Source organism: Oncorhynchus clarkii, chromosome 26, assembly GCF_045791955.1.
Source record: "Oncorhynchus clarkii lewisi isolate Uvic-CL-2024 chromosome 26, UVic_Ocla_1.0, whole genome shotgun sequence".
NCBI lineage: Eukaryota > Metazoa > Chordata > Actinopteri > Salmoniformes > Salmonidae > Oncorhynchus > Oncorhynchus clarkii.
Genome location: NC_092172.1, coordinates 28,452,967 through 28,480,870, shown reverse-complemented (window position 1 = coordinate 28,480,870; position 27,904 = coordinate 28,452,967). Strand labels below are relative to the sequence as shown.

The 27,904-nt window shown below is 43.6% G+C and overlaps 1 protein-coding gene across 1 annotated transcript; it reads right to left on the bottom strand.

The window, feature by feature from the left end:
- Positions 1 to 280: 280 nt before the first annotated feature.
- LOC139384432 (72 kDa type IV collagenase-like) lies at positions 281 to 27,904 on the bottom strand. The gene is made up of 13 exons (XM_071129197.1): positions 26,187 to 27,904; positions 25,541 to 25,767; positions 24,538 to 24,686; positions 23,845 to 23,973; positions 23,420 to 23,593; positions 20,536 to 20,709; positions 15,989 to 16,162; positions 15,553 to 15,708; positions 15,205 to 15,331; positions 7,825 to 7,961; positions 3,299 to 3,458; positions 2,776 to 2,885; positions 281 to 1,321 (listed from the first exon to the last, which is right to left on the bottom strand). Exons 1-13 carry the CDS (start codon positions 26,328 to 26,330, stop codon positions 1,215 to 1,217), a joined length of 1,968 nt encoding a protein of 655 aa, XP_070985298.1. The 5' UTR covers positions 26,331 to 27,904; the 3' UTR covers positions 281 to 1,214.

Here is a 27,904-nt window from a genome sequence, read left to right as displayed (position 1 = left end):
CACAAGATGTCACCTGTTAGTCAAATATGGCATTTACATTGACCACAGAGGTACTGTATGTAAGGGCCCTCAGAACGGCTCAACAAGGACCTGAATACAAATGTACAGTATGAAGTGTACTTGAGAAAAAAACGTTTTAGAACTACACCTATTTATAAACTATTAATTTACTGATTACAAATTGTGTGCTAGTAGGCTACAGAAAGGCATAGTCATATGTAGTGTGACAGTCCTATCTGGTAAGAAACATCAAGGGCTTTTCTCTCACACTCACAACATGTATTGACCATCCATCTTTATTATTTTAGACAGAGAATGACACATTGCACAAAACATTATAAAAAAGCATACGAATCAAAACAAAATGACTAGTATCAAAACAACAATAGAAAAAGATTATTACACAATACTTCTGTGGTACTTCTTGTCATGACTCCATCATGCAACAACAAACCAGATACAGTCTCTAGGCAGTCCGTGCCTTTCATCTCCCTGTACCATCAGTGAAACAATAGACAGATCCTACAAAATTGAGAATTTGGACTCCATATTTGTGCAGTACCCCTGTATAGTCTAATACAAAGTGCTAGCCCTATTTGAAGAATAAGGTGTGTCTATAAGTACTTACTTCTGAAAATAGTCTGAAAAGAATGTAGAAAAACTGCACATCAAATATAGGATCATGCAAATAAGCATTTTCTATAAGCACCATTATCTGTCCAGACATATTGTGCAAATTCATATTTTCAAATGTATTCCACAACACTGAAATTACTATCGACTATTTCTCATTCTATTGCAGTATCATGTAGTCTCTAGATTGCAGACATAGCAGTAAATATAGACAGCATTCATTCTTCAGGTGATGCAATACTGCTCAGGTGAAGCTACATTTATATAGCAGAATATCTTCCAGTACAACACTGCCTGTCTCTATGTAGTGTGGACATACCGGATGTCTGAGTTTCTAATAACAAACAACGGGGTAAAGAGATCAAAGTAAATCTGCATCATCATAACATAGAAACTGATAATATCACACAGTAATATAATACAAAATCCTGTTGCCTATGTTCAGCCTGTGTAGATGGTCCCACGGTGTGTTAGAGGGTGTCTTTAGTTTCTAGGCTAGGGTGCAGGATAGGCTGGTTGGATAGGGATGGGGGAATCAGTCTGCTGAGAGCTTAGCCAACGTCTATGCGTCTCACTGCTGCTTAGTGACAACCCAGCCAGTCCTTTGTAATCTCGCCCAGTTTGACGATCTTCAGGCTACTGTCATCCATTTTGAAGTAGTGGGCACCTTTGAAGAAGTAGGTGTAATCTGGAAAACACAAACATTATGATGAGAGACAAGGTACATCAAAATCATCGCATTCAGTGCATCAAATATACATCTAATTTCACCTTGAGCAAGCCACGAGGCCTTACACACTAGAAGGGAAAATGTGAGTTAGTGTAAAATATGTCCCCTAGAAGCTTAGAAGCCAGAGGAAGAGGACATGATGATGTCACTCGTCTCCTCAGTAAAAACACCCAATCAGGAATCAGCGGTGGAGGAGCTCAGGCTAATTAGAATGAAGACAGAGGTACCTCTGTGAAGCAGCACACGCTGGCTCTATCAAACACTGTTTCTTAGTCGGGAAGCGCGGTGTGTGATGTATAGTATGTGTGTCAGAAGCAAGGGTATAAAAAAACCCTGGTTAACTGCCATAGATGTAAGATTTACCTCCTATGTTATACTACTCTCGCTGCTTGCTCTCTCTCACCTCCTACCTCTAATCTCTTTCCTCCTGCCTCTACCCTCCCTCCTTGCTCTCTCCTCCGGCCTCTACTCTCTCTCCTTGCTCTCTCTCTCCTCCCTCTACTCTCTCTCCTCCTGCCTCTACTTTCTCTCCTTGCTCTCTATCCTCCTGCTTCTGCTCTCTCTCTCCTCCTGCTTCTGCCCCCTCTCCTTGCTCTCTCTCCTCTTGCCTCTACTCTCCCTCCTTGCTCTCTCCTCCGGCCTCTACTCTCTCTCCTTGCTCTCGCTCTCCTCCTGCCTCTACTCTCTCTCCTCCTGCCTCTACTCTCTCTCCTCCTGCCTCTACTCTCTCTCCTCCTGCCTCTACTCTCTCTCCTCCTGCCTCTACTCTCTCTCCTCCTGCCTCTACTCTCTCTCCTCCTGCCTCTACTCTCTCCTTGCTCTCTCTCCTCCTGCCTATCGGGCGTGCAATGATGTGCAGTGCAATAATGTCAGAGGGAATAAAACAGTTTTGGTTGTTTTAAGTAACGTCTTTGTTGTTGTAATATCTAAACAGACGTGGCAGTTTCACCACTAAGGATTCCAGCTTTAAGGCCAGGTGCCAGTTCATAATGAGAGGACTGGCTGGGTCAGGTTGGGTTCTAACTGCCAGGAATGTAAGCCTGCAGCCAGTGGTGTGTCAGTACAGCTCAGACTGAAGCAGGAAGCAGTGCTCCCTCCATGTTCACACAGGCCCCAGCTACCTCTCCAGTTGACATCTCTCTCTCTATTTCTCTCTTCAGTAGATATCCCACTGGGCACACACTGGTTGAAGCAACATTGTTTCCACGTCAGATCAATGAAATTACATTGAACCAAAGTGGAATAGACGTTGAATTGATGTCTGTGTCCAGTGAGTATCTCTCTCTATATCCCTCCCCCCTCTCTGTCTCCCTCTCTACCTCTATCCCCCTGCTCTATGTGTGTGGTGATGTCACTCTAAGTGATGTTCAATAAAGTATCTATTATACAGTATTGTATTCTAGTATGCTTACCGATGCCATTCAGACTAAAGGCAGAGTCAATGCCGTCTGGGATTCCGTTCCAGGAGTCAGCGATGAGCTTGGGGAAGCCAGGGTCCATCTTTTTCTTGGCTTCATTGTACCTGGAGGGGCATGATGACACACAGAGGCCATGATATCAATGTTTAGTCATGAGTACACGATGCTATGTTAAGTACATAATACTATGTTAGTCTGTTAGGTACGAGAAGATTGGGCCGTTTTGGTTGACAAATCACAGCAGTCATGCAATAGTTAATTACATACAGCAACAGTATCTTACATTATCCCTGTATTAGGTAAGAGCAGAGTGAGCTGTTTTAACAGTCCATTGGAAGCTAAGGTCTCTCATTAAAAGCAGACATGGCTCAGCACAGCAGCACACCAACACATCAACACACAGTGACGTCTATAGAATTAGATTTTAAAGTAATTCTAATTCTATAGCGATGTCATCGCTACAATCCTGAGTGGATCAGACACAGGCTTTGATAGGGGTTGTGTTGTGGTGACTCACCTCCAGAACTGGTCTCCAGCGAACAGGTAGGTCTTCTGGCTCTTTCCAAAGGAGAAGGCTGCGTCAATGCCTTTCAGGTCTGTGGGCAGGCCTATAGAGGAGATCCTCTTGGGGTAGCCTTTCTCTATCTGGTCTGCATTGAAGATCCACATCTCATTGCCTATATGAGAGAGAGGAGGGGAGAGATGGAAAATGAGCACAGGTCAAGATGCTCACAGGGAAGGGTTTGTGAGGATAGAGTTTCTCTAAACTCTTACATTTTCATTAGCCACAGAGACAATGATCAGAGTTAGAAAGACAGCACAAACAGATCTGGGGCCAGGCTAACATTTGATCATATCTTGTGGTTAGGGAGGACTGGATAAATGATTGAGGAAATGTGACTCCTAGCTTTACAATTGAAGGGCTGGATGGAAAATAAATGGTTCTGTTCTACAAGGCCAAGCATTAATCTTCTTAAATAGAGACACTATGTTTTGGAAGGGCTCTGATTTCATGGAGCTTTTCTAAAGGAGAATGGCATGCTTCTACAATGCATGTATTATAAACCACTAATTACTACTTACAGTACTAATGTCCAAACCACATACTAGCAGTTTACTTGACTGAAATACTAAAAGACACACTTATGATTCTCCTAACGGTGAACTTCTTAGAAATAGGATGTTATTTACTGGAAATTGTCACAGCCGTTTAACGGTGATAGAGAGAGGAAACAGACATTAAAATGTCATTGTGTGTTTTTCTGATCAAGTCAATAAGCACAAAAATGAAATGCATATATGCAAGCGTGCAATCCTGGATTGTTCTCCTGGGTATCAACAGTGAATGACAACTAATCTACATACTCTCCCATTCATACATACCAAAAAACTGTATGTATGTATTAGGGTTGAATGGTGGGAAACCGGTTACTGAGATTTACCACTCCCTTTTCCCAGGATAAATACAGTAACTGTGAGAAATCGGTTACTGAGATTTACCACTCCCTTTTCCCAGGATAAATACAGTAACTGAGAAACCGGTTACTGAGATTTACCACTCTCTTTTCCCAGGATAAATAAAGTAACTGTGAGAAACCGGTTACCGAGATTTACCACTCCTTTTCCCAGGATAAATACAGTAACTGAGAAACCGGTTACTGAGATTTACCACTCTCTTTTCCCAGGATAAATACAGTAACTGAGAAACCGGTTACCGAGATTTTACCACTCCCCTTTCCCAGGATAAATACAGTAACTGAGAAACCGGTTACTGAGATTTACCACTCCCTTTTCCCAGGATAAATACAGTAACTGTGAGAAACCAGTAAATTATAATACATTATTTAGATAAACAGCATGGGGTGAAATGGAATTGTTGAATTATTAGCAATTTCTAAATCTGGCTATTCAACGCCCTCTGCATGATGAATCAACGCTCAGGGTGGGGACAGACAGCCCATCTCAGGGTGGGGACAGACAGCCCATCTCAGGGTGGGGACAGACAGCCCATCTCAGGGTGGGGACAGACAGCCCATCTCAGGGTGGGGACAGACAGCCCATCTCATGGTGGGGACAGACAGCCCATCTCAGGGTGGGGACAGACAGCCCATCTCAGTATGGAGCGTAGTTCACTGTGCATATAGACCTATCATCTCATCATGGTAACTTTTCTTCTTGTGACAGGTGGGCCTACATTTGCTACAGCATAGTCTATGCTCAGTAATATAAAGACTGAATGCACCATCTCCATCTGGCTTCCAGGGGTCGCCTTGTTTTTTAACTGTAAAGATAGAACGTGTTTTGTATTGCAGCTGCAGAGTTTTAAAACAGCCTGTTGTTGCTTTAAATCAGTGCCCAAATCGCAGTCTCTCTCTCCATCAACTCCATTCAAAATAGATCATCCTGTTCTAGATTGACATACAGCCCTATATATAGGATGTCCTCACCTACCGCTATCAGGTAATACATTCAATAAGGTATTAACCTTATATTTAGCTAATTAATGATGGGTTATGCATAATAAGCTTATAACTTATAGCCTCTGTCTCTTGCGCAATACCCAAGCACCTCTGCTCCCCTGGCCTCCTTAAAAATGCCCCTTAGCTCTTGGAGTTCCATGCAGGAAAAGCCAGACTAGAATAGCTTGCTGGACAATAGACAATTATACCAGTAGACTATTGGAAAAGGGACGCAAGCTCTTTTTTTGCTGAATGTTAAATAAAGCAGCCAATAGAACAAACAGGTAGTTTGAAAGAAGAGCGAACTCACGATGGTGGTAGGTTATAACAGTTATTTATTCAGACCCATAACCATTCAATCTTCATGAAGAGAAGTGGAAGCCTTCTACATCTAATTCTGGTCCTATATTGCTCAAGGATGTTTATTAGAATGATGAAGATAAGGACAACAAAACGTATTTAATTTAACTGTTGAAAGCGAGGAAGAAAGCGAAAGGAAGAAAGCTTCAGCCTACTAATTGTACAAATTCCAAAATTAAAATCACATTTCTAGGCTATACTTTAACTTTGTAGGCCACATATGCTGCTTCAGAATTGCATGTTCTATTCTGCTTTATCATGGTTTGAATGATGTGCGTAATTCCAGCCCATATAATACAGTATAATACAATACAGTACAGTAATACTGATTAAGATTAGCCTACGGGAGATTTCATTTAATTTATCTATCAAAGAGAGCATATGGACAACTATGGGCATTTATTGGATAACGGCACAATTACTTGGGCTTTTTTGGGTTTGGGTTCATTAAATGTGGTTAATGTAGGGCTCATAAAATGTATTTAATGTGTGTCTCATAAAATGTATTTAATATATGTCTCATTAAATCTATTTAATATATGGATGGCTCGTCAGGCTCAGGTAGCATCAGGTTTTAATCTTCATGCTGATCAAAGCTCTAATCAAATCCAGACATATTTATATTCCTTATAATGCTTTTCAATGACACTTCTGGTTTTAGCCAAATTACCGGGAGAAAAGTGATTTATTCTAGGGATGGAACATTTGTAAAATATTCAACCCTATTATGTACCGTATGTAATGTATGTACGTATGTACAGTGCAATCGGAAAGTATTCAGACCCTTTGACTTTTTCCATATTTTGATACGTTACAGCCTTATTCTAAAATTAATAAAATTTTGTTTTTTCCGCAACAATCTACACACAATACCCCATAATCACAAAGCAAAAACAGGACATTCAGAGACTTGTCCTGAAGCCACTCCTGCGTTGTCTTGGCTGTGTGCTTAGGGTCGTTGTCCTGTTTGAAGGGGACCCTTCGTCCCAGTCTGAGGTTCTGAGGTCCTGATCACTCTGAGCACTCTGGGGCAGGTTTTCATCAAGGATCTCTCTGTACTTTGCTCTATCCTGACTAGTCTCCCAGTCCCTGCCACTGAAAAACATCCTCACAGCATGATGCTGCCACCACCACGCTTCACTGTAGGGATGGTGCCAGGTTTCCTCCAGATGTGACGCTTGGCATTCAGACCAAAGAGTTTGATCTTGGTTTCATCAGACCAGTGAATCTTGTTTCTCATGGTCTGAGAGTCTTTAGGTGCCTTTTGGCAAACTCCAAGCGGGGTATCATGTGGCTTTTACTGAGGAGTGGCTTCCGTCTGGCCACTCTACCATAAAGGCCTGATTGGTGGAGTGCTGCAGAGATGGTTGTTCTTCTGGAAGGTTCTCCCATCTCCACAGAGGAACTCTAGAGCTCTGTCAGAGTGACCATGGAGTTCTTGGTCACCTCCCTGACCAAGGCCCTTCTCCCCCATTGCTCAGTTTGGCCGGGCGGCCAACTCAAGGAAAAGTCTTGGTGGTTCCAAACTTCTTCCATTTAAGAATTATTGAGGCCACTGTGTTCTTGGGGACCTTCAATGCTGCAGAATTGTTTTGGTACCCTTACCCAGATCTGTGCCTCGACGCAATCCTGTCTTGGAGCTCTATGGACAATGCCTTCGACATCATGGCTTGGTTTTTGCTCTGACATGCACTGTCCACTGTGGGACCTTAAATAGACAGGTATGTGTCTTACCAAATCATGTCCGAAATGGCACAGTGATGCTGAAACGTTGGTGATTTACCCAATAAATGACTGGGAGTTTATATATGGAGTGTGTGATTCTCTTTATTTTTATAGTTTATTTGCCGTTAGTCAGCAACTCCACACAAAAAAAAAATGATGGGTGTGTGTGCGCCAGCTCATGTTTTTCAATCAATTGAATTTACCACAGGTGGACTCCAATCAAGTTGTAGAAACATCTCAAGGATGATCAATATAAACAGGATGCACCTGAGCTTAATTTTGAGTCTGAGAAAGGGTCTGAATACTTTTATTTTTAATACATTTCCCCCAAAATCTAAAAACCTGTTTTCGCTTTGTCATTATGGGATAGTGTGATAAAAAAAAGCAATTTTAGAATAAAGCTGTAACGTTACAAAATTTGGAAAAAGTCTGAATACTTTCTGAAGGCACTGTATCTCAACGGTGGATGACACAACTCAGTCTCCCATACATACATTACCTGCGAAGAACACAGTCTTCTCCTCCAGTGGGTTCTCATAGGCAGCGTCGATGGTGACCGGGAGCTCAGGCCAGTAGGTGGCTACCAGCATGGGACCTGAAGGCTTGCCCCGGAAGTTGGTTGACCTGAATATGAACCTGATAGAGAGAGCAGAGAGGAGTTACCTACTGGTTCAAATCATGTAAGAGGGGGCTGAGAGGAGAGAAGGGAGAAAGGGGTGGGGGGTCAGATGAAGGGAGAGTAGAGGGCAGTGGGGAAGAGAGGAGAGGGGGGAAGGGGATAGGGGAGATGGAAGAGAAGGAGCGAGGAAGGGGAGAAGAAAGAGAGAGCGGCGAGTAGGAAAGAGGGAGAGGGGAGAGGAGGGAAGAGTGAAAGAGAGAGGGGAAAGTGAAGGACAGTAAGAGATGTGAGAGGGGAAAGTAAAGGGGGAAATAGAGAGTGGGGCAGTGAGTGAGAGGGAGAGTTTCAGCAGCCCAGGCAGCGAAGCCACAATAGCCTGATTCATTCAGCATCTGGTTCTCGTTAGGACCGGGGTTTATCGAAGCCAGGGGAACAAGACCCGTCTTGCCCAGATTTCCAACAGGCAGCTGCATGAGCAACAACAGCAGCAGCAGCTCCACAAGTCTTGTCCATTGACCTATTTTTCAAAGAGCCAGATACTTCTCAGATAGATAAAGCCTGTTAATGGTTATAAAATGCTATGCAGATATGGACAATATGATGATCTGCTATAGCAATCTACTCAAGGTTGAGGTATGTTGAATTAGTCCCACAAAACAAGCCAACCTGACCCTGAATCAGACAGGAAGACAATTCAAATCAAATCAAATTTTATTTGTCACATACACATGGTTAGCAGATGTTAATGCGAGTGTAGCGAAATGCTTGTGCTTCTAGTTCCGACAATGCAGTAATAACCAACAAGTAATCTAACTAACAATTCCAAAACTACTGTCTTATACACAGTGTAAGGGGATACAATTCATGTCCACCTCTGATTGTGAGATTACAGGAAATACTATATCTGGGTCACAGAGATTTCATCATTACACTCACTCTTGTCACATTCTGGATGCACATGTAATACACTTCCTGCATAAGATGTAGCCAGAGAGGTTAGAGAAACCTAGCTAGCAGGGCTGTCTGTGTTCAGTGTCAGTGATTGGGAGTTCCGTAGGGCGGTGCACAATTGCCCCAGCGTAGTCTGGGTTTGGCCGATGTAGGCCGTCATTGTAAATAAGAATGTGTTCTTAACTGACTTGCCTAACTAAATAAAGGTTAAATAAAAAAAATAAAAAAATCAGTGAACAGTGGGTTCAGTTCAGTGGATTATTCTGCAGACTTCCCACCCAGCCCTGTGCTGAGCCATTGACTGTAAATAAGGTGCTGAGCACACAATGAAGTTAGACCACCAGCATGTCTTACTCATCCTTCATGTCCAGATCTGCTTTCCATCAACATGCTGAGACAGGGGAGATTAGAGAGAGGATTCTACCTACACCAGAGAGATTAGAGAGAGGATTCTACCTACACCAGAGAGAGAGGATTCTACCTACACCAGAGAGATTAGAGAGAGGATTCTACCTACACCAGAGAGATTAAAGAGAGGATTCTACCCACACCAGAGAGATTAGAGAGAGGATTCTACCTACACCAGAGAGAGAGGATTCTACCTACACCAGAGAGAGAGGATTCTACCTACACCAGAGAGATTAGAGAGAGGATTCTACCTACACCAGAGAGATTAGAGAGGATTCTACCTACACCAGAGATATTAGAGAGAGGATTCTACCTACACCAGAGATATTAGAGAGAGGATTCTACCTACACCAGAGATATTAAGAGAGGATTATACCTACACCAGAGATATTAAGAGAGGATTCTACCTACACCCGAGAGAATATAGAGAGGATTCTACCTACACCAGAGAGAATATAGAGAGGATTCTACCTACACCATAGATAACATAGAGAGGATTCTACCTACACCAGAGAGATGAGAGGATTCTACCTACACCAGAGAGATTAGAGAGAGGATTCTACCTGCACCAGATATATTAAGAGAGGATTCTACCTACACCCGAGAGATTAGAGAGGATTCTACCTACACCAGAGAGAATATAGAGAGGATTCTACCTACACCAGAGAGAATATAGAGAGGAATCTACCTACACCATAGAGAATATAGAGAGGATTCTACCTACACCAGAGAGATGAGAGGATTCTACCTACACCAGAGAGATTAGAGAGAGGATTCTACCTGCACCAGAGATATTAAGAGAGGATTCTACCTACACCCGAGAGATTAGAGAGGATTCTACCTACACCCGAGAGATTAGAGAGGATTCTACCTACACCAGAGAGAATATAGAGAGGATTCTACCTACACCAGAGACATTAGAGAGATGATTCTACCCACACCAACACTTTTAAACTGATGTACACAGTGTCCAGTCTAGTAGCCCTCCAGACTCCAGACATTACATTGACCCACTAGACTTGTGATTGCCCTCCAGACTCCAGACATTACATTGACCCACTAGACTTGTGATTGCCCTCCAGACTCCAGACATTACATTGACCCACTAGACTTGTGATTGCCCTCCAGACTCCAGATATTACATTGGCCCACTAGACTGGTGACTGCCCTCCAGACATTACATTGGCCCACTAGACTGGTGACTGCCCTCCAGACATTACATTGGCCCACTAGACTGGTGACTGCCCTCCAGACATTACATTGACCCACTAGACTGGTGACTGCCCTCCAGACATTACATTGGCCCACTAGACTGGTGACTGCCCTCCAGACATTACATTGACCCACTAGACTGGTGACTGCCCTCCAGACTCCAGACATTACATTGGCCCACTAGACTGGTGACTGCCCTCCAGACATTACATTGGCCCACTAGACTGGTGACTGCCCTCCAGACATTACATTGACCCACTAGACTGGTGACTGCCCTCCAGACTCCAGACATTACATTGGCCCACTAGACTGGTGACTGCCCTCCAGACATTACATTGGCCCACTAGACTGGTGACTGCCCTCCAGACATTACATTGGCCCACTAGACTGGTGACTGCCCTCCAGACATTACATTGGCCCACTAGACTGGTGACTGCCCTCCAGACATTACATTGACCCACTAGACTGGTGACTGCCCTCCAGACATTACATTGGCCCACTAGACTGGTGACTGCCCTCCAGACATTACATTGACCCACTAGACTGGTGACTGCCCTCCAGACTCCAGACATTACATTGGCCCACTAGACTGGTGACTGCCCTCCAGACATTACATTGACCCACTAGACTGGTGACTGCCCTCCAGACATTACATTGACCCACTAGACTGGTGACTGCCCTCCAGACATTACATTGGCCCACTAGACTGGTGACTGCCCTCCAGACATTACATTGACCCACTAGACTGGTGACTGCCCTCCAGACTCCAGACATTACATTGGCCCACTAGACTGGTGACTGCCCTCCAGACATTACATTGACCCACTAGACTGGTGACTGCCCTCCAGACATTACATTGACCCACTAGACTGGTGACTGCCCTCCAGACATTACATTGGCCCACTAGACTGGTGACTGCCCTCCAGACATTACATTGACCCACTAGACTGGTGACTGCCCTCCAGACATTACATTGACCCACTAGACTGGTGACTGCCCTCCAGACTCCAGACATTACATTGGCCCACTAGACTGGTGACTGCCCTCCAGACATTACATTGGCCCACTAGACTGGTGACTGCCCTCCTGACATTACATTGACCCACTAGACTGGTGACTGCCCTCCAGACATTACATTGACCCACTAGACTGGTGACTGCCCTCCAGACTCCAGACATTACATTGGCCCACTAGACTGGTGACTGCCCTCCAGACATTACATTGACCCACTAGACTGGTGACTGCCCTCCAGACATTACATTGACCCACTAGACTGGTGACTGCCCTCCAGACATTACATTGGCCCACTAGACTGGTGACTGCCCTCCAGACATTACATTGACCCACTAGACTGGTGACTGCCCTCCAGACATTACATTGACCCACTAGACTGGTGACTGCCCTCCAGACATTACATTGGCCCACTAGACTGGTGACTGCCCTCCAGACATTACATTGGCCCACTAGACTGGTGACTGCCCTCCAGACATTACATTGGCCCACTAGACTGGTGACTGCCCTCCAGACATTACATTGGCCCACTAGACTGGTGACTGCCCTCCAGACATTACATTGGCCCACTAGACTGGTGACTGCCCTCCAGACATTACATTGACCCACTAGACTGGTGACTGCCCTCCAGACTCCAGACATTACATTGGCCCACTAGACTGGTGACTGCCCTCCAAACATTACATTGGCCCACTAGACTGGTGACTGCCCTCCAGACATAACATTGGCCCACTAGACTGGTGACTGCCCTCCAGACATTACATTGACCCACTAGACTGGTGACTGCCCTCCAGACATTACATTGGCCCACTAGACTGGTGACTGCCCTCCAGACATTACATTGGCCCACTAGACTGGTGACTGCCCTCCAGACATTACATTGGCCCACTAGACTGGTGACTGCCCTCCAGACATTACATTGACCCACTAGACTGGTGACTGCCCTCCAGACATTACATTGGCCCACTAGACTGGTGACTGCCCTCCAGACATTACATTGACCCACTAGACTGGTGACTGCCCTCCAGACATTACATTGACCCACTAGACTGGTGACTGCCCTCCAGTCTGTGACTTCCCTATTTATCTGTCTACTGACTAAAACTAGGGAGAAGCAGAAGAAAACAAAACGGATGCACACAGAAATCAATATCCTAATGGGCCTAGGCTATTTTTATTAACCTTGATTGGTTGACAGCTCCACGAAAAAAAATGTGTCTGAGGAAACGAAATGCCAATAACCTTAGTAGTCTCTATCCTAACCTTTGCTTATTGACTTGAGTGTCCATCTCTCCTCACTCTTTGTCTCTATATTGAATCTCTTCTCACTCTCGCGTCTCTGTTCCATCTCTTCTTACTCCTCTGCTCCATGGCTCTGATAGCTAAACCATCTGGTGACCTAGAGCCAACAATGAATAACTAGGGACCAAAGTCATCCCACCACTGAAACCTGAGATACAGCCTAACTGGCCCTCTGAGTCCAGATATCTTGCAGCCATGGGTATGGTATTGTAACTCCTCCATAGAGATGTCGGATCTTAATTTGACCACTCTTTTGTTGATGAGAATTTTCCTGCACAGCAGTTTATTCACGTTTTTAAAAGGCTTCTAAAGTTTGTAATTTCCACTAACATTTCAGACTTGATTTGCACTAACTTAAAATGTATCAACACCTACAAAAATATCCATGAATTATGATCCACATAATTATTCACATTTCCTTTTGCTTCAGGATTATTTTCCTACTGTAGCAAACTGGCTCAAATTAAGATCCTACAGCCGTAACTCCCTCCGTAATGGCATTTCCCTCCATCTGAGAGACACACCCCATAATAATAGCTATCATTGAATATGTGTCATTGTTAATGATATCATGGAACTAGAACACCGCAAATCATTTTGAATGAGACAATGATCTTGCTGATGAGGAAATGGAGAATCTCTCCTGAAATCCCCAAGTCCAGTGTCTTGTCCACAACACATCATTGTATAGGTATTCTCTAGGATGTTTGAGCAGCAGACAGATGAAATACCTAAAAAATAACCAAACTAACCCAATCAAAGATATGACTTACAGGCATAGTCAAATCATTTCTAAACTAACTATTGAGACTGTTAAAACCATACTCCGGTTTTAATTGCCAGTTCTCTCTCCTTTAACAGTGAATATTACGTTGACACATCAACCAAACACGACATTGTTTATACAGTAGTTTATAGTCCACAGAACAGCCTTCAGCATGATGTTTGTCCCTGTTCCCTGGACAGTGTTAATGCATGGTGAACCACAGCGAGTAAAGACTTAACGCTTAACTAAAGCAGGACTCCGTGAACTAAAGCAGGACTCCGTGAACTAAAGCAGGACTCCGTGAACTAAAGCAGGACTCCGTGAACTAAAGCAGGACTCCGTGAACTAAAGCAGGACTCCGTGAACTAAAGCAGGACTCCGTGAACTAAAGCAGGACTCCGTGAACTAAAGCAGGACTCCATGAACTAAAGCAGGACTCCATGAACTAAAGCAGGACTCCGTGAACTAAAGCAGAACTCCGTGAACTAAAGCAGGACTCCGTGAACTAAAGCAGGACTCCGTGAACTAAAGCAGGACTCCATGAACTAAAGCAGGACTCCATGAACTAAAGCAGGATTCCATGAACTAAGCAGGATTCTATGAACTAAAGCAGGATTCTATGAACTAAAGCAGGATTTGTAAGCATGATTTGAGGGTGGTTTCCCTCCAGCCCCTGACTCAGGGTGTGCAGGGGGCAAAGCCAGGCAGTCTACTTGTTTGCTTTGGACACCGTTCCAAGTCAGCAATGACAGCTATATAGTAAAGCTCACCTTAAAACCTTGAAGGCTAAAAGATGTGGCGGCAAAGTCTGAGAAGGAACATATAAATGTCCAATGAATCCTAATCTAAACCTGCTTTTCAGTCAACATTTTGTCATTTGGATGGCATGCAATTGCTTATTGTTTGGGTTGAAAGTGTTCCTAACATAATTTGTCCCAGACAGGATTAATCTGTTGTGGTGAAGAGTTCATGTTTCTGAGGGAAAGTACACTGAGTCATGGAAAGCTCAGAATGAACCACAACAGATAATGTAAGATGGAGAGATACAGAAAGCCTATTCCTTTTCTACACTACATAGGACAATCCCAGTTGAAGTCTGTACCCTGTACTGTATAGTAGGCTCTCGTTTACAATCTGAATAACAGGCAGCCATTTTGGTTTACCATAGTTGATACAGGATTGTGAAAGTTGTTATTATTACCAGTTCTTTCATAACTGTATACTTATGCTAAGAATTAGAGCTCAGACAAACAGAGATAACACCACCCCCTTCATTCAAACAAAACAACTGATTGCCAAGAGAAAGTAATTCATTCTGAGACCAAACAAAGCCACCTATTTAACTACCCATTGTTTGTGGTGAAATTATTTAGTTGTGGATTGTGAGGTCTAACTTGTGGACTGGTCTGCTCCAATGACTAACCACAGAGTCTAAAATAAGAGTCATCAGGTTAAATGTTCTTTCTGCCTGTTTAGACAGATCAGTGGTCAGATTGGTCTTCTCAAAAAGCATGTTGCCAAACAAAAGTTAATTACCTAAAAAGGTCAAATGTTGCTCTAACCATTGGCGATCAGAAGTAATACTGTAGAATCCCCAGTAAATCATTTACCTGTCCTTGAAGAAGAAGGTCTCTCCTCTGATCTGGGCCACAGCATCAAACACCACAGGTTCATTACAGATGTCCATAGGAGTGACTGGGCCCTGGGTGGGAGGCACAGGCTTGTCTGTACCAGCACCTGAGAGGAAAAGGAGAGGCAACATGGTGAGCATTGAGTAGATGAGATTGATATCCTTCAACAAGGAGAAATACATTTGTTACCTGCAGGACATTCACCAAAGCACTCTGGTTATGAACAGCGGGTGAAGTCATGGTTACACATTATTTGAAAGGTACCTACATAATGACTTCATAACACATTCATAACCCATAAGCAGTACATAAGAATTTCAAACTGACCATAGAGCTCCTGGATGCCCTTGATGTCGTCGTTGGACAGTCTAAAGTTCTTGGTGAAGGTGTACATGGGGGCCATCAGAGCACCAGGGTCCTGGGAGTGTTCCAAGCCCAGGGCGTGGCCAAACTCATGGGCCGCAACCAGGAACAGACTGTAGCCTGGACAACACCAATAGGAGTGAGAGATACAGCAACACATATTCAAAGCATAACAAGTCAAGTTATATTCAGGTGAATGAAAATAGTTTCCATGTTGGGAAATTCCTGTTGGCCACTTTCCCTTCATTCTGCATAGACAATGACTGAATACAATAATGAATAAAACAGAATAATAATACAAATGATTCAAATAAATATACATGAATTGTCATTGTCCACTAAACTGCTAAAACCACCTACAAACAAGCATAATGTCAAAGGTCATTGATGACATATTTACCCTGATCAGGACAGAAGCCCCACTTGCGGTCGTCGTCGTAGCTCTTGGTGGAGGCGCACCACATCTTACCGTCGCTACGTCCAGAGGCGGTGCAACTGTCATAAGTGTCTCCAAGGAACGTGAAGGGGAACACACAGGGGGAACCCTCAGAGTTTCCTCCAACGGTGGACATGGCTGCATGGGTGAACAACAATACATATTTCAGGACCAAATGGACTTTTGTTAATGTGCCGATGAGGTCGTGCTAAAAGTGATCAACTTGATTTGGGTTGAATTGCTAAATGGATTTGCATGAGAAACTATCATTACTGTAATGACATTGACATCAGATGTATTTTGTATCTACAGTATATCCAAAACAAAACCAAAAAGTGGCTTTTTTTTCCTGCATGATAATATTATATCTGGGTTGGTACAGCACAATACTGGGCCTGTGCAATTTTCATTTTAAGCAGGCTGTTTCTTATGCATTGCTTCTTACACACAAGACTACACTGCACACCAGCATTCCCAACCAATTAGAACCAGATGAAAACCTCAGCCTTCAACCCCCCCCCTCTCTTTCTCTCCCGATATCCCACTCTCTCGACTCTACCCCAAACCCCTGAGCCAGCCCCACTGACACAATGGAAAATAACCCCCGCCAGCAGCCACTCAGTAAAATACTTTTACAGTCATTCAGGACTAGCTGCTGCAAGATTGGAAACCATACGTCTGGAACATTATAACATTCTCCTACACCAATACATGGAGGCATCAGCACAGCACACCTTGACTAATAAATGCAAGCACCCACACTAGTGATGCGCAGGTTGACTCATAACCTGCAGTCCCGGGAGGATGGGTTTAGGGTCATTAAATACTGTGTATAATAAATGTATAATTCTTGTGCAATATATATAGGTTACACTGAGGTTTCTCCTTTTATTATTTTAGGCTATCTGTTATTAGTGCATAAACCTAAGCTTCAGGGCTTAACTGTACATGTGCCAAATAGCCTACACCGCCAATCACCAAATAATGCTTTTGAGAATGGGCAGAAAGTCAAATAATGCTTTTGGGAATGGGCAGAAAGCCAAATAATGCTTTTGGGAATGGGCAGAAAGCCAAATAATGCTTTTGGGAATGGGCAGAAAGCCAAATAATGCTTTTGGGAATGGGCAGAAAAAGTTCACGTCAATACACAGATGCAATAAAGGACATTGTCGAAGTTGAATTCAATAAGACAAAAGCTGTGAAAGGAGAACTGAAAACAAATAGGAGGGAGGGCCAGAAAAGTCATGTTCAGAAAAGATTTGGTGAAGTGGTAAAAGAGGATCATAGCAGTACCGGCTACGTTATGTGTGATGATTGTGAGGTGGTACGCAAATTCCACAGCCACAAGACGGGACTTCAAATAGGCCTATGGCATGTCAAGGGAACTGTAGCCTAGTGTTCAGATTGGTTAATGGAAACTGAAATCTGGACACTGACTGTAGGTCTATAACCTCTCACATAGCCTTAAAAATAACTCCTGCAGAATGAAGCATTTCTTGCAATTCCTTTTACCTTAAGGCTTGGTTTTTGCTCTGACATGTACTGTCAACTGTGGGACGTTATATAGACAGGTGTGTGCCTTTCCAAATAATGTCCAATCAACTGAATTTACCACAGGTAGACTCCAATAAAGTTGTAGAAACATCTCAAGGATGGTCAATTGAAACAGGATGCACCTGAGCTCCATTTCAAGTCTCATAGCAAAGGGGCTGAGTACTTACACTACCGTTCAAAAGTTTGGGGTCACTTACAAATGTCCTTGTTTTTGAAAGAAAAGCACATTTTTTGTCCATTAAAATAACATCAAATTGATCAGAAATACAGCGTGGACATTGTTAATGTTGTAAATGACCAATGTAGCTGGAAACTAGCTAATCCAAGTTTATCATTTTAAAAGGCTAACTGATCATTAGAAAACCCCTTTGCAATTATGTTAGCACAACTGAAAACTGTTGTTCTAATTAAAGAATCAATAAAACTGGCCTTCTTTAGACTAGTTGTGTATCTGGAGCATGAAATCAAATCAAAGTTTATTTGTCAAGTGCGCCTGAATACAACAGATGTCGTAGACCTTACAGTGAAATGCTTACTTACAGGCTCTAACCAACAGTACAAAAAAGTATTAGGTGAACAATAGGTAAGTAAAGAAATAAAAACAACAGTAAAAAGACAGTGAAAAATAACAGTAGCGAGGCTATATACAGTAGCGAGGCTACATACAGACACCGGTTAGTCGGGCTGATTGATGTAGTATGTACATGTAGATATGGTTAAAGTGACTATGCATATATGATAAACAAAGAGCAGCAGTGGTGTAAAAGAGAGGTTGGCAGGTGGTGGGTGGTGAGACAGAATGCAGACAGCCCGGTTAGCCAGAGCCCAACAGCCCGGTTGGACAGAGGAATTTTTTTTTTGTTTTAAGTGTTATGGACAGACAAATCTAAGTTTGAGGTGTTCGGGTCACAAAGAAGAACATTCGTGAGAAAAAATGAAAAGATGCTGGAGAGTGCTTGACGCCATCTGTCAAGCATGGTGGAGGCATCTTGAAGAAGGAAGGCTATTCATTTTGCAAAGCCATGCCATACCCTGTGGACGGCTCTTAATTGGAGCCTATTTCCTCCTACAACAGGACAATGACCCAAAACACAGCTCCAAACTATGCAAGAAGCAGTCAGCTGGTATTATGTCTATAATGGAGTGGCCAGCACAGTCACCGGATCTCAACCCTATTGAGCTGTTATGGGAGCAGCTTGACCGTAAGAAGTGCCCATCAAGCCAATCCAACTTGTGGGAGGTGCTTCAGGAAGCATGGGCTGAAATCTCTTCAGACTACCTAAACAAATTGACAACTAGAATGCCTAAGGTTTGCAAGGCTGTAGTTGCTGCAAATGGAGGATTCTTTGACGAAAGCAAAGTTTGAAGGACACAATATTATTTCAATTAAAATTCATTATTTATCGCTGTACTGCTGTGACACCAGAGACTCTGGGTTCGTGCCCAGGCTATGTCGCGACCGGGAGGTCCGTGGGGCGACGCACAATTGGCCTAGCGTCGTCCGGGTTAGGGAGGGTTTGGCCGGTAGGGATATCCTTGTCTCATCGCACACCAGCAACTCCTGTGGCGGGCCGGGCGCAGTGTACGCTAGGCCAGGTGGCCAGGTGCACGGTGTTTCCTCCGACACATTGGTGCGGCTGGCTTCCGGGTTGGATGTGTGCTGTGTTAAGAAGCAGTGCGGCTTGGTTGGTTGTGTATCGGAGGACGCATGACTGTCAACCTTCGTCTCTCCCGAGCCCGCACGGGAGTTGTAGCGATGAGACAAGATAGTAGCTACTACAACAATTGGATACCACGAAATTGGGGAGAAAAAGGGGTAAAATAAAAATATTTTAAAGAAAAATCATTATTTATAACCTTAATATTTCCTACTCATTTTGCAACTCATTTCATGTATGTTTTCATGGAAAACAAGGACATTTCTAAGTGACCCCAAACTTTTTAACATTAGTGTATGTAAATAAGGTATTTCAGATTTGTATTTTTAATAAATTTGCACAAAATTCTAAAAACCTGTTTTCGCTTTGTCATTATGGGGTAAAACATATATTTTGTTTTTGAATAAGGCTGTAACGTAACAAAATGTGTGCACTGTATAATGACAGCTACATGTATCTAATTATAGACAAGTTGGCTAACAAATAGCCCACCAAAATGTCAAATTATAAGCAGACACATTTAAATCAGGCAAAAAAAATATCCTGTACCCCCTGTCAAAAAATTGTTCTGCCGTCTTTGACTGTAGCCTATAAAACATTTTCTACATTCACGGTGTCTGCCGAAGTCAATGCCTCTCCTTGTTCGGGCGGTGCTCGGCGGTCGACGGTCTTCTAGCCATCGCTGATCCATTTTAAATTTTCCATTTGTCTTGTCTCGTTTTCCCACACACCTGGTTCTCATTTCCCTCATTATGTGTTGTGTATTTAACCCTCTGTTTCCCTCATGTCTTTGTGTGGTATTGTTTATTCTGTTTCATGTTGTGCTCACGTTAGTCTGTTGCACTGGGTTATGTTAACCCGTATTGTTATTTTGTGTACACTTTGCTGTGTGCTTTTGGTTTTCCTAAATAAAAGGCTCAGTTGGCTACCCAATAACTGCTCTCCTGCACCTGACTCCCTTACAGCCATTTACGGGTTAGGGTTGGGTGAGGGCCTCAGATTCACATATAGTCGGGCGGTTGCGGATGAGTTAATAGCAATAGTGGGCGGGTGAAGAAACAGCTGACCCGCGCACCACTAACACACGCTAGCACACACACACACAACCTGGCTCAAGTACAATCGAAAGCACACACATATTTTCAATATAATCCTCAGATTATGGTTTCCATGCAACAGTCAGGTCTGTTGGATGCATCAGTGCCCTTAGCTGTTTGGGTTAACACAGCTGATGAGGCTTGTATGCTATAGGGAAGGAGAGACACCTTCGGGCGTTGGCAGTATGAACTGGGAACCCACCTGTTTCAGGGCAGAACCCGTAGGACTTGTCATTGTCATAGTTCTCAGTCGTAGCACACCAGCGGTAGCCGTCGTCACGCCCCTGAGTGGTGCAACCATCATAGTTCTCCCCTTGGAACGTGAAGGGGAACTTACAGGGAGCTCCGTCCGCGTTTCCACCCAGGGTGAACAGCACTGTAACACAGGAAGTTGAAGGAATTATCTATACAGGTTTCCATAATTGAATCAAATGCCATGACAGTTACGTTGAGCCTGAGTTTGAGTGATTTCACAGACTCAATCTTAAGCTAACTGAACCGCAAAATCATTGTTTGTCAGTTACATATCCACTCTGTCCAGACTAAAATGTTTATTGCTACAGTATATCAACAGTCTATAAAACTATCAACAAGAGAAATGTTTCACAAGACTTCACTGAGTACGCCATTTTCTCAAGATCAAAGGATAACCAGTTAGGAAGTTTCATAAGACTGTTGGTCTCATATGAGTCGACTGTAAGCCTATATGTATCAATATGTCTTTGCGCTCATTTATGGTGAGTCTATACCCTAATGTCAGTACCATGGACAGCAGCACAAACAGACAGACAAAAGGATTGATGAAAAGGTTCATGAATCTTGCCCAGCAACACAGAGAAGTGGGAGTATTTTATGACCCAGACAACAACACTAGTTTCCCAGAATGTACTCCCACCCACTTGGTCCCAGTCCAACAGCAACACAGCTTCTTCTAACTAATCACAAACCTCTCACCTGGAGTAACTCCTGGCCAACTCCTCGTCAGAAACTATAGCTAAAACACCACAATAGACGTTCCTTGAGGGACTGCTGAATGCAACACTCTTAATTTTATACAGTCCATGTAGATATCAAAATGCACACTATAACTGTTTTGCACAATACCATCACAGGAACTCTTTAGAGGAAAAAGAAAAACACAGCCATGTTGGCTCCTACTCACACTCATGGGGACAGAAACCCAGGAAGTCTTTAGAGGAAAAAGAAAAACACAGCCATGTTGGCTCCTACTCACACTCATGGGGACAGAAACACAGGAAGTCTTTAGAGGAAAAAGAAAAACACAGCCATGTTGGATCCTACTCACAGTCATGGGGACAGAAACCCAGGAACTATTTAGAGGAAAAACAGCCATGTTGGCTCCTACTCACACTCATGGGGACAGAAACCCAGGAAGTCTTTAGAGGAAAAATAAAAACACAGCCATGTTGGCTCCTACTCACACTCATGGGGACAGAAACCCAGGAAGTCTTTAGAGGAAAAAGAAAAACACAGCCATGTTGGCTCCTACTCACACTCATGGGGACAGAAACCCAGGAAGTCTTTAGTGGAAAAAGAAAAACACAGCCATGTTGGCTCCTACTCACACTCATGGGGCCAGAAACCCAGGAAGTCTTTAGAGGAAAAAGAAAAACACATCCATGTTGGCTCCTACTCACACTAATGGGGATAGAAACCCAGGAAGTCTTTAGAGGAAAAACACAGCCATGTTGGCTCCTACTCACACTCATGGGGACAGAAACCCAGGAAGTCTCTAGAGGAAAAAGAAAAACACAGCCATGTTGGCTCCTACTCACACTCATGGGGACAGAAACCCAGGAAGTCTTTAGAGGAAAAAGAAAAACACAGCCATGTTGGCTCCTACTCACACTCATGGGGACAGAAACCCAGGAAGTCTTTAGAGGAAAAAGAAAAACACAGCCATGTTGGCTCCTACTCACACTCATGGGGACAGAAACCCAAGAAGTCTTTAGAGGAAAAAGAAAAACACAGCCATGTTGGCTCCTACTCACACTCATGGGGACAGAAACCCAGGAAGTCTTTAGAGGAAAAAGAAAAACACAGCCATGTTGGCTCCTACTCACACTCATGGGGACAGAAACCCAGGAAGTCTTTAGAGGAAAAAGAAAAACACAGCCATGTTGGCTCCTACTCACACTCATGGGGACAGAAACCCAGGAAGTCTTTAGAGGAAAAAGAAAAACACAGCCATGTTGGCTCCTACTCACACTCATGGGGACAGAAACCCAGGAAGTCTTTAGAGGAAAAAGAAAAACACAGCCATGTTGGCTCCTACTCACACTCATGGGGACAGAAACCCAGGAAGTCTTTAGTGGAAAAAGAAAAACACAGCCATGTTGGCTCCTACTCACACTCATGGGGCCAGAAACCCAGGAAGTCTTTAGAGGAAAAAGAAAAACACATCCATGTTGGCTCCTACTCACACTAATGGGGATAGAAACCCAGGAAGTCTTTAGAGGAAAAACACAGCCATGTTGGCTCCTACTCACACTCATGGGGACAGAAACCCAGGAAGTCTCTAGAGGAAAAAGAAAAACACAGCCATGTTGGCTCCTACTCAAGCTCATGGGGACAGAAACCCAGGAAGTCTTTAGAGGAAAAAGAAAAACACAGCCATGTTGGCTCCTACTCACACTCATGGGGACAGAAACCCAGGAAGTCTTTAGAGGAAAAAGAAAAACACAGCCATGTTGGCTCCTACTCACACTCATGGGGACAGAAACCCAAGAAGTCTTTAGAGGAAAAAGAAAAACACAGCCATGTTGGCTCCTACTCACACTCATGGGGACAGAAACCCAGGAAGTCTTTAGAGGAAAAAGAAAAACACAGCCATGTTGGCTCCTACTCACACTCATGGGGACAGAAACCCAGGAAGTCTTTAGAGGAAAAAGAAAAACACAGCCATGTTGGCTCCTACTCACACTCATGGGGACAGAAACCCAGGAAGTCTTTAGAGGAAAAAGAAAAACACAGCCATGTTGGCTCCTACTCACACTCATGGGGACAGAAACCCAGGAAGTCTTTAGAGGAAAAAGAAAAACACAGCCATGTTGGCTCCTACTCACACTCATGGGGACAGAAACCGTATTTGCCGTCGTCGTCAAAGTTGTATGTGGTGGAGCACCAGAGGAATCCATCGTCACGGCCCTGATTGGTACAGCTGTTGTACTCCTTCCCCATAAACATGAAGGGGAACTTACAGAACTCCCCCTCTGCATTACCAAACTTCACCTTCACAACTGTGGAAAGGAGGGGGATGGGGTTGAGGGGAGAGGTGATGATCCAAAGAGCTCAAACAGAGCTGTTTCAGATACCGTGTGGTTCAGCGATCTCCATTTCATTGGTGAAACGTTAACCGCAAATTGCTTTAAAAATGTGTGACCATGAATAAATAGGTGATTAGTAAAAACAAGTAGGTTTATATATTAGATCAGGATGAACTCGTATTTACAGACTTTATTTACAACTCAGACAGTACAGTCTCCAGTACCTTGTCCTTCTCCCAGGGTCCACTGCTCGTCGTCATCAAAGTGGGAGTCTCCTCCGGTGCCTGGTCCAGGAGCGAAGGCATGAGCCAGCAGACCATCTTTACCATCGAAGGGGTAGCCATCACCATGCTCTGTGGATTCACATAACAAGGGCTAAAACAAAAGGACTCAAGGCACAGATCAGTATACAATTACAGCCTTACTGGATGGATTCAACTCAGAATACAACTGTTTCTGAAGTAGCTAGTGTTAGACTTCAACAGTGTAGATCACGTATGGGATGGTGCCATGAAGACATGTCATGAAAACACGTCATTCTGGGCTTGTTTTGACCACAGACAGTGACCTCTATATGTTCTTACTTGATGTCTGGCCTCGCCACGAGAATATTGACTTTATGTGAGACATAGGGAACTCAGAGAAAGAGCAACTAGTAACTCACACATAGGCAGGCCTACGGTACAACACTATACGATTAGCAGCACTGAGCACCCATCATCTAATCTAGTTCCCAGCCACTTCCGCCCTTTTGCGCAATAGCCGGATGATGAGTAGCCTGGTTAAACTAGTCTGAACGAAGGTGAGAGCAGAATTAAGACTGGTTTAACTAGGCTACTCATCATCTGGCATTGCTGACGTTTCATACAGTACATTCAGCAGAATATAAAAGTCAACACTGTTCTGTAATACCGTACCGTTACGGCCAAAGTTAATCATGATGTCAGCCTCTCCATCCATGAGGCGGGTGAACTTGAGTGGGGTGACGTCACTCCAGACTTTGAAGGCCCTTACGAAGGCGTCATCAATAGTCTCCTCGTCCAGGTCAGGAGAGTGGCCTAGAATCCTGAGAGGTGGAACACAGAGAGGAGAAGAAACTGAGGAGGAGACTCATTAAACAGCTCATCCCTGGCTGAAGATGTGCTGCATGATACATCTTACATAAGGAATATATATGGAATATTACTGTGTGATTGACTAGGTATGCTTGAGGAAATGCATGTACTACAAGCAGAAGAGGGACCAACGTCAGCATATAAAACCCTCAAACGTGAGATTCACCTATGTCAAAATGAAGAAGGCAAAAGCTTGTACACCCATCTCTCTTCTATTTACAGGACAAAAGCAATAGAACAGAGCTTTCCTAAACTCCCCTTCTGGACATAAAGTCCATCAGTCTTCAGGCCTTGCCTATGACTCATGTGGTTAGAATGCTCCATGAGAGAGTCCAGCAACTAACCCCTGCTATGTGAGCCTGTCTGAGCAGGATAACGCTCTGTCTCTTGTTGTTTTGGTAAACTCCTCCCCATCTTTGTTTTTCTCCATGGTACATACAGTGAGTCTGAGTGGTCATGAGGACACAGAAAGGGCTGATGTAAACAACAGAACTTTACTCTCTTCTTAACCTCAAATAAAGCATATCAAACAAGCACACATTGTACAGGAATCTTGGAGTTAGCAGATTGTGGTTGGGTTGGTGGGCAGCACATAGTTGAGGTTTTCATCTCCCCAAAACAAACTGCAGGGGCTGGAGGAGTCATTTCCTTAGTCATTTCCTTAGTTCAGCAGTCAGCACATTGCACAGCAACATAGGGAGATATATGGAGTACAACCCTACTGCACATTGGGTCCAAAGCCTATTGCACAACTCCCTATACCAAAACACTATTTGGGCCAAACAAACATGTTTTGACCACTGACCTGTAGGTGATGGCGTTTTGCTGCCACTTGGGTTTCCTGTGGAAGAAGTTGTATTGGGCAACATCAGGAACTCCACAGCGGGGCTTCTTCATGATCTCCACTGTCTTGGGGTCGATCTCGCCCGTCTCTTGCAGAGAGAAGAACTTCTGCATCTTCTTCAGGGTGTCTTTCAGCACCATGAGATTACATCTGTCTTGTGGGCAGCCATAGAACTTGTTCAGATAGTGCTGCAGAAGAGAATACAAGACAAGCCTATGAGTTGATATAGGATCTATTCTGATGCCTTCCTACTCTATATAGTGCATTTATCCATGTAGACATACTGTATCAATGAATACATGAACATTTGTGTGCATTACACAATGAAACATCCCCACTGGGCACAGATGTCAATTCAATGTCTGTTCCACGTTGGTTTAATGTAATTTCATTGAAATGACGTGGAAACAGTTGGATACCCAGTGGGTATCTGAAGCCAAAACATTATGAGTTTCATGAATGATTTGTCATTTTAAAGTAACTCACAAATGGTAGAATGGCATTTAAGTTTGCTATTCCTGAATTTATTGAAAATAACCGATAAAGTATTTTGAAGCAAAAGTCACATTACATTCCCACTATGAAAAGTTGTTTAAGGAACACTTACCAGAGCCACTTCTTTGTCTGTTTTTGGACTATCGTCTCCTGGGAACTTGATAATGGGCGAGGGGGCTGCAGAGGTTTTCTGGAGAAAGGCGATTAACTGTACCAAAAACACTTTGAGGACAAGGTGTCGGGGGCTAAATGCCATCTTTCCCCGGTGGAGAATCGCTGTGTATGTAATGGAGAAAAACAGAACGTTTCTGGGTTGGATGTCCTCTTGCCTCTTCTGTTGCTTTATCTTCTCCTCAACGGGACATTCTGCACTGCAACCCAGGTCTGCAAACTCAGTTGTGCTTACACATGCAATTTTGTATGCTGCTTTCCACGGGAAGTGTAGGCTACAGACTGCGCAGTCTCCCCAAATCGTGGAACGTTGGAGAAATGTAACCCGATACCTGTTCCAATTACGAGTTTACTGGGAAATTCCTTCTGTGGTCTGTTTTCTTTGCATTGTAGGATGTATTCAGGCATACATTGAAGCGGGTACAATGAAGGCACGAATCCAGCATAAATAGTAGATAGATTAACAATGAAACCAAACAGATAGGGAAAATTCAGCATAAATTGCAATGAACACAGTTGTAACCAAGGTCCATGTCATAGCATAAAAATAACTCAACGCGGAAAAAGAGCGCGCCTTTCTAGGCTACGGGCGAACAGAGGCCATCGGCCGCGGGACTACAGGGAATGTTTTGTGACGCTTTGATCACACCGACAGGGATTGCGCAAAAATAGTACGCAGCATCATCTGGATATGTATTCAACATTAGACTTCTGCTACCATTTCTGTCAAGCCGCTGTACATAGTTTGACCGCATATGTTCAATAAATCCAACACGCTGCAAGGCAAACGCAGCTCTCATTGGGAGATTAATTTAATTCTGGTGTACCAAAATGCAATGACTATGTCGGTGTGTTCGAAGCGGAAGTGTTAGAAAATGTTTATGAGCTCCTATACACTGCATTCATCCACTCAGAGGACCAAACACCAGATAATGACATGAATTAAGGAAAGAGACAAATGTTGCGGCAAGGAATCAAAACAACCACTTTAACAGTGACAACGAAATGGTAACGTGTGTAGCCTAATATCGCTACAAATAGTTAAGTTGAACAAAATGTTAAAACCACTGAAAAAGTTGCTCTCTAACCAGGCCCTGAAGTTGAGAGTTCACCTGTTATGTCCTGGCTACAAGGTGAGCAGCGCCTCTCTTAAAACCTTTCTGATTATGTTAGCAAAATGCCTACAAAAGGCGTTAGCAAAAATGTTTCCCTGACACCCGTTGCTGTAAGGAACAGTACATTTAGTATCCTAGACCTAGGTGTGGCTTACTACTTCATTCATAGAAGAAACGATGCCATCTTGAAACTAAAGAGTTATTCGGCTGTCCCCATAAGGAGCACCCTTTGAAGAACCCTTTTGAGTTCCATGTAAAACTCTTTCCAGAGAGAGTTCACTTCATGGAACCAAAAAGGGTTCTACCTGAAAAAAAGGGTTCTCCGATGGGTCAGCTGAAGAACCCTTTTGGAACCCTTTTTCTAAGAATGTACTTTAGCAAACTTAGACCATCTCCTAATACTATATTTTACCATAACCCAAAATACAATATATATATTTTTTAATGTTAACTAAAAAAATATGTACAGCTCCAAATCATGATAAGAATAGTGATGTTGCTCTCATAGACTAGGCTACATCAAACACTAGCTATATCAAGCACT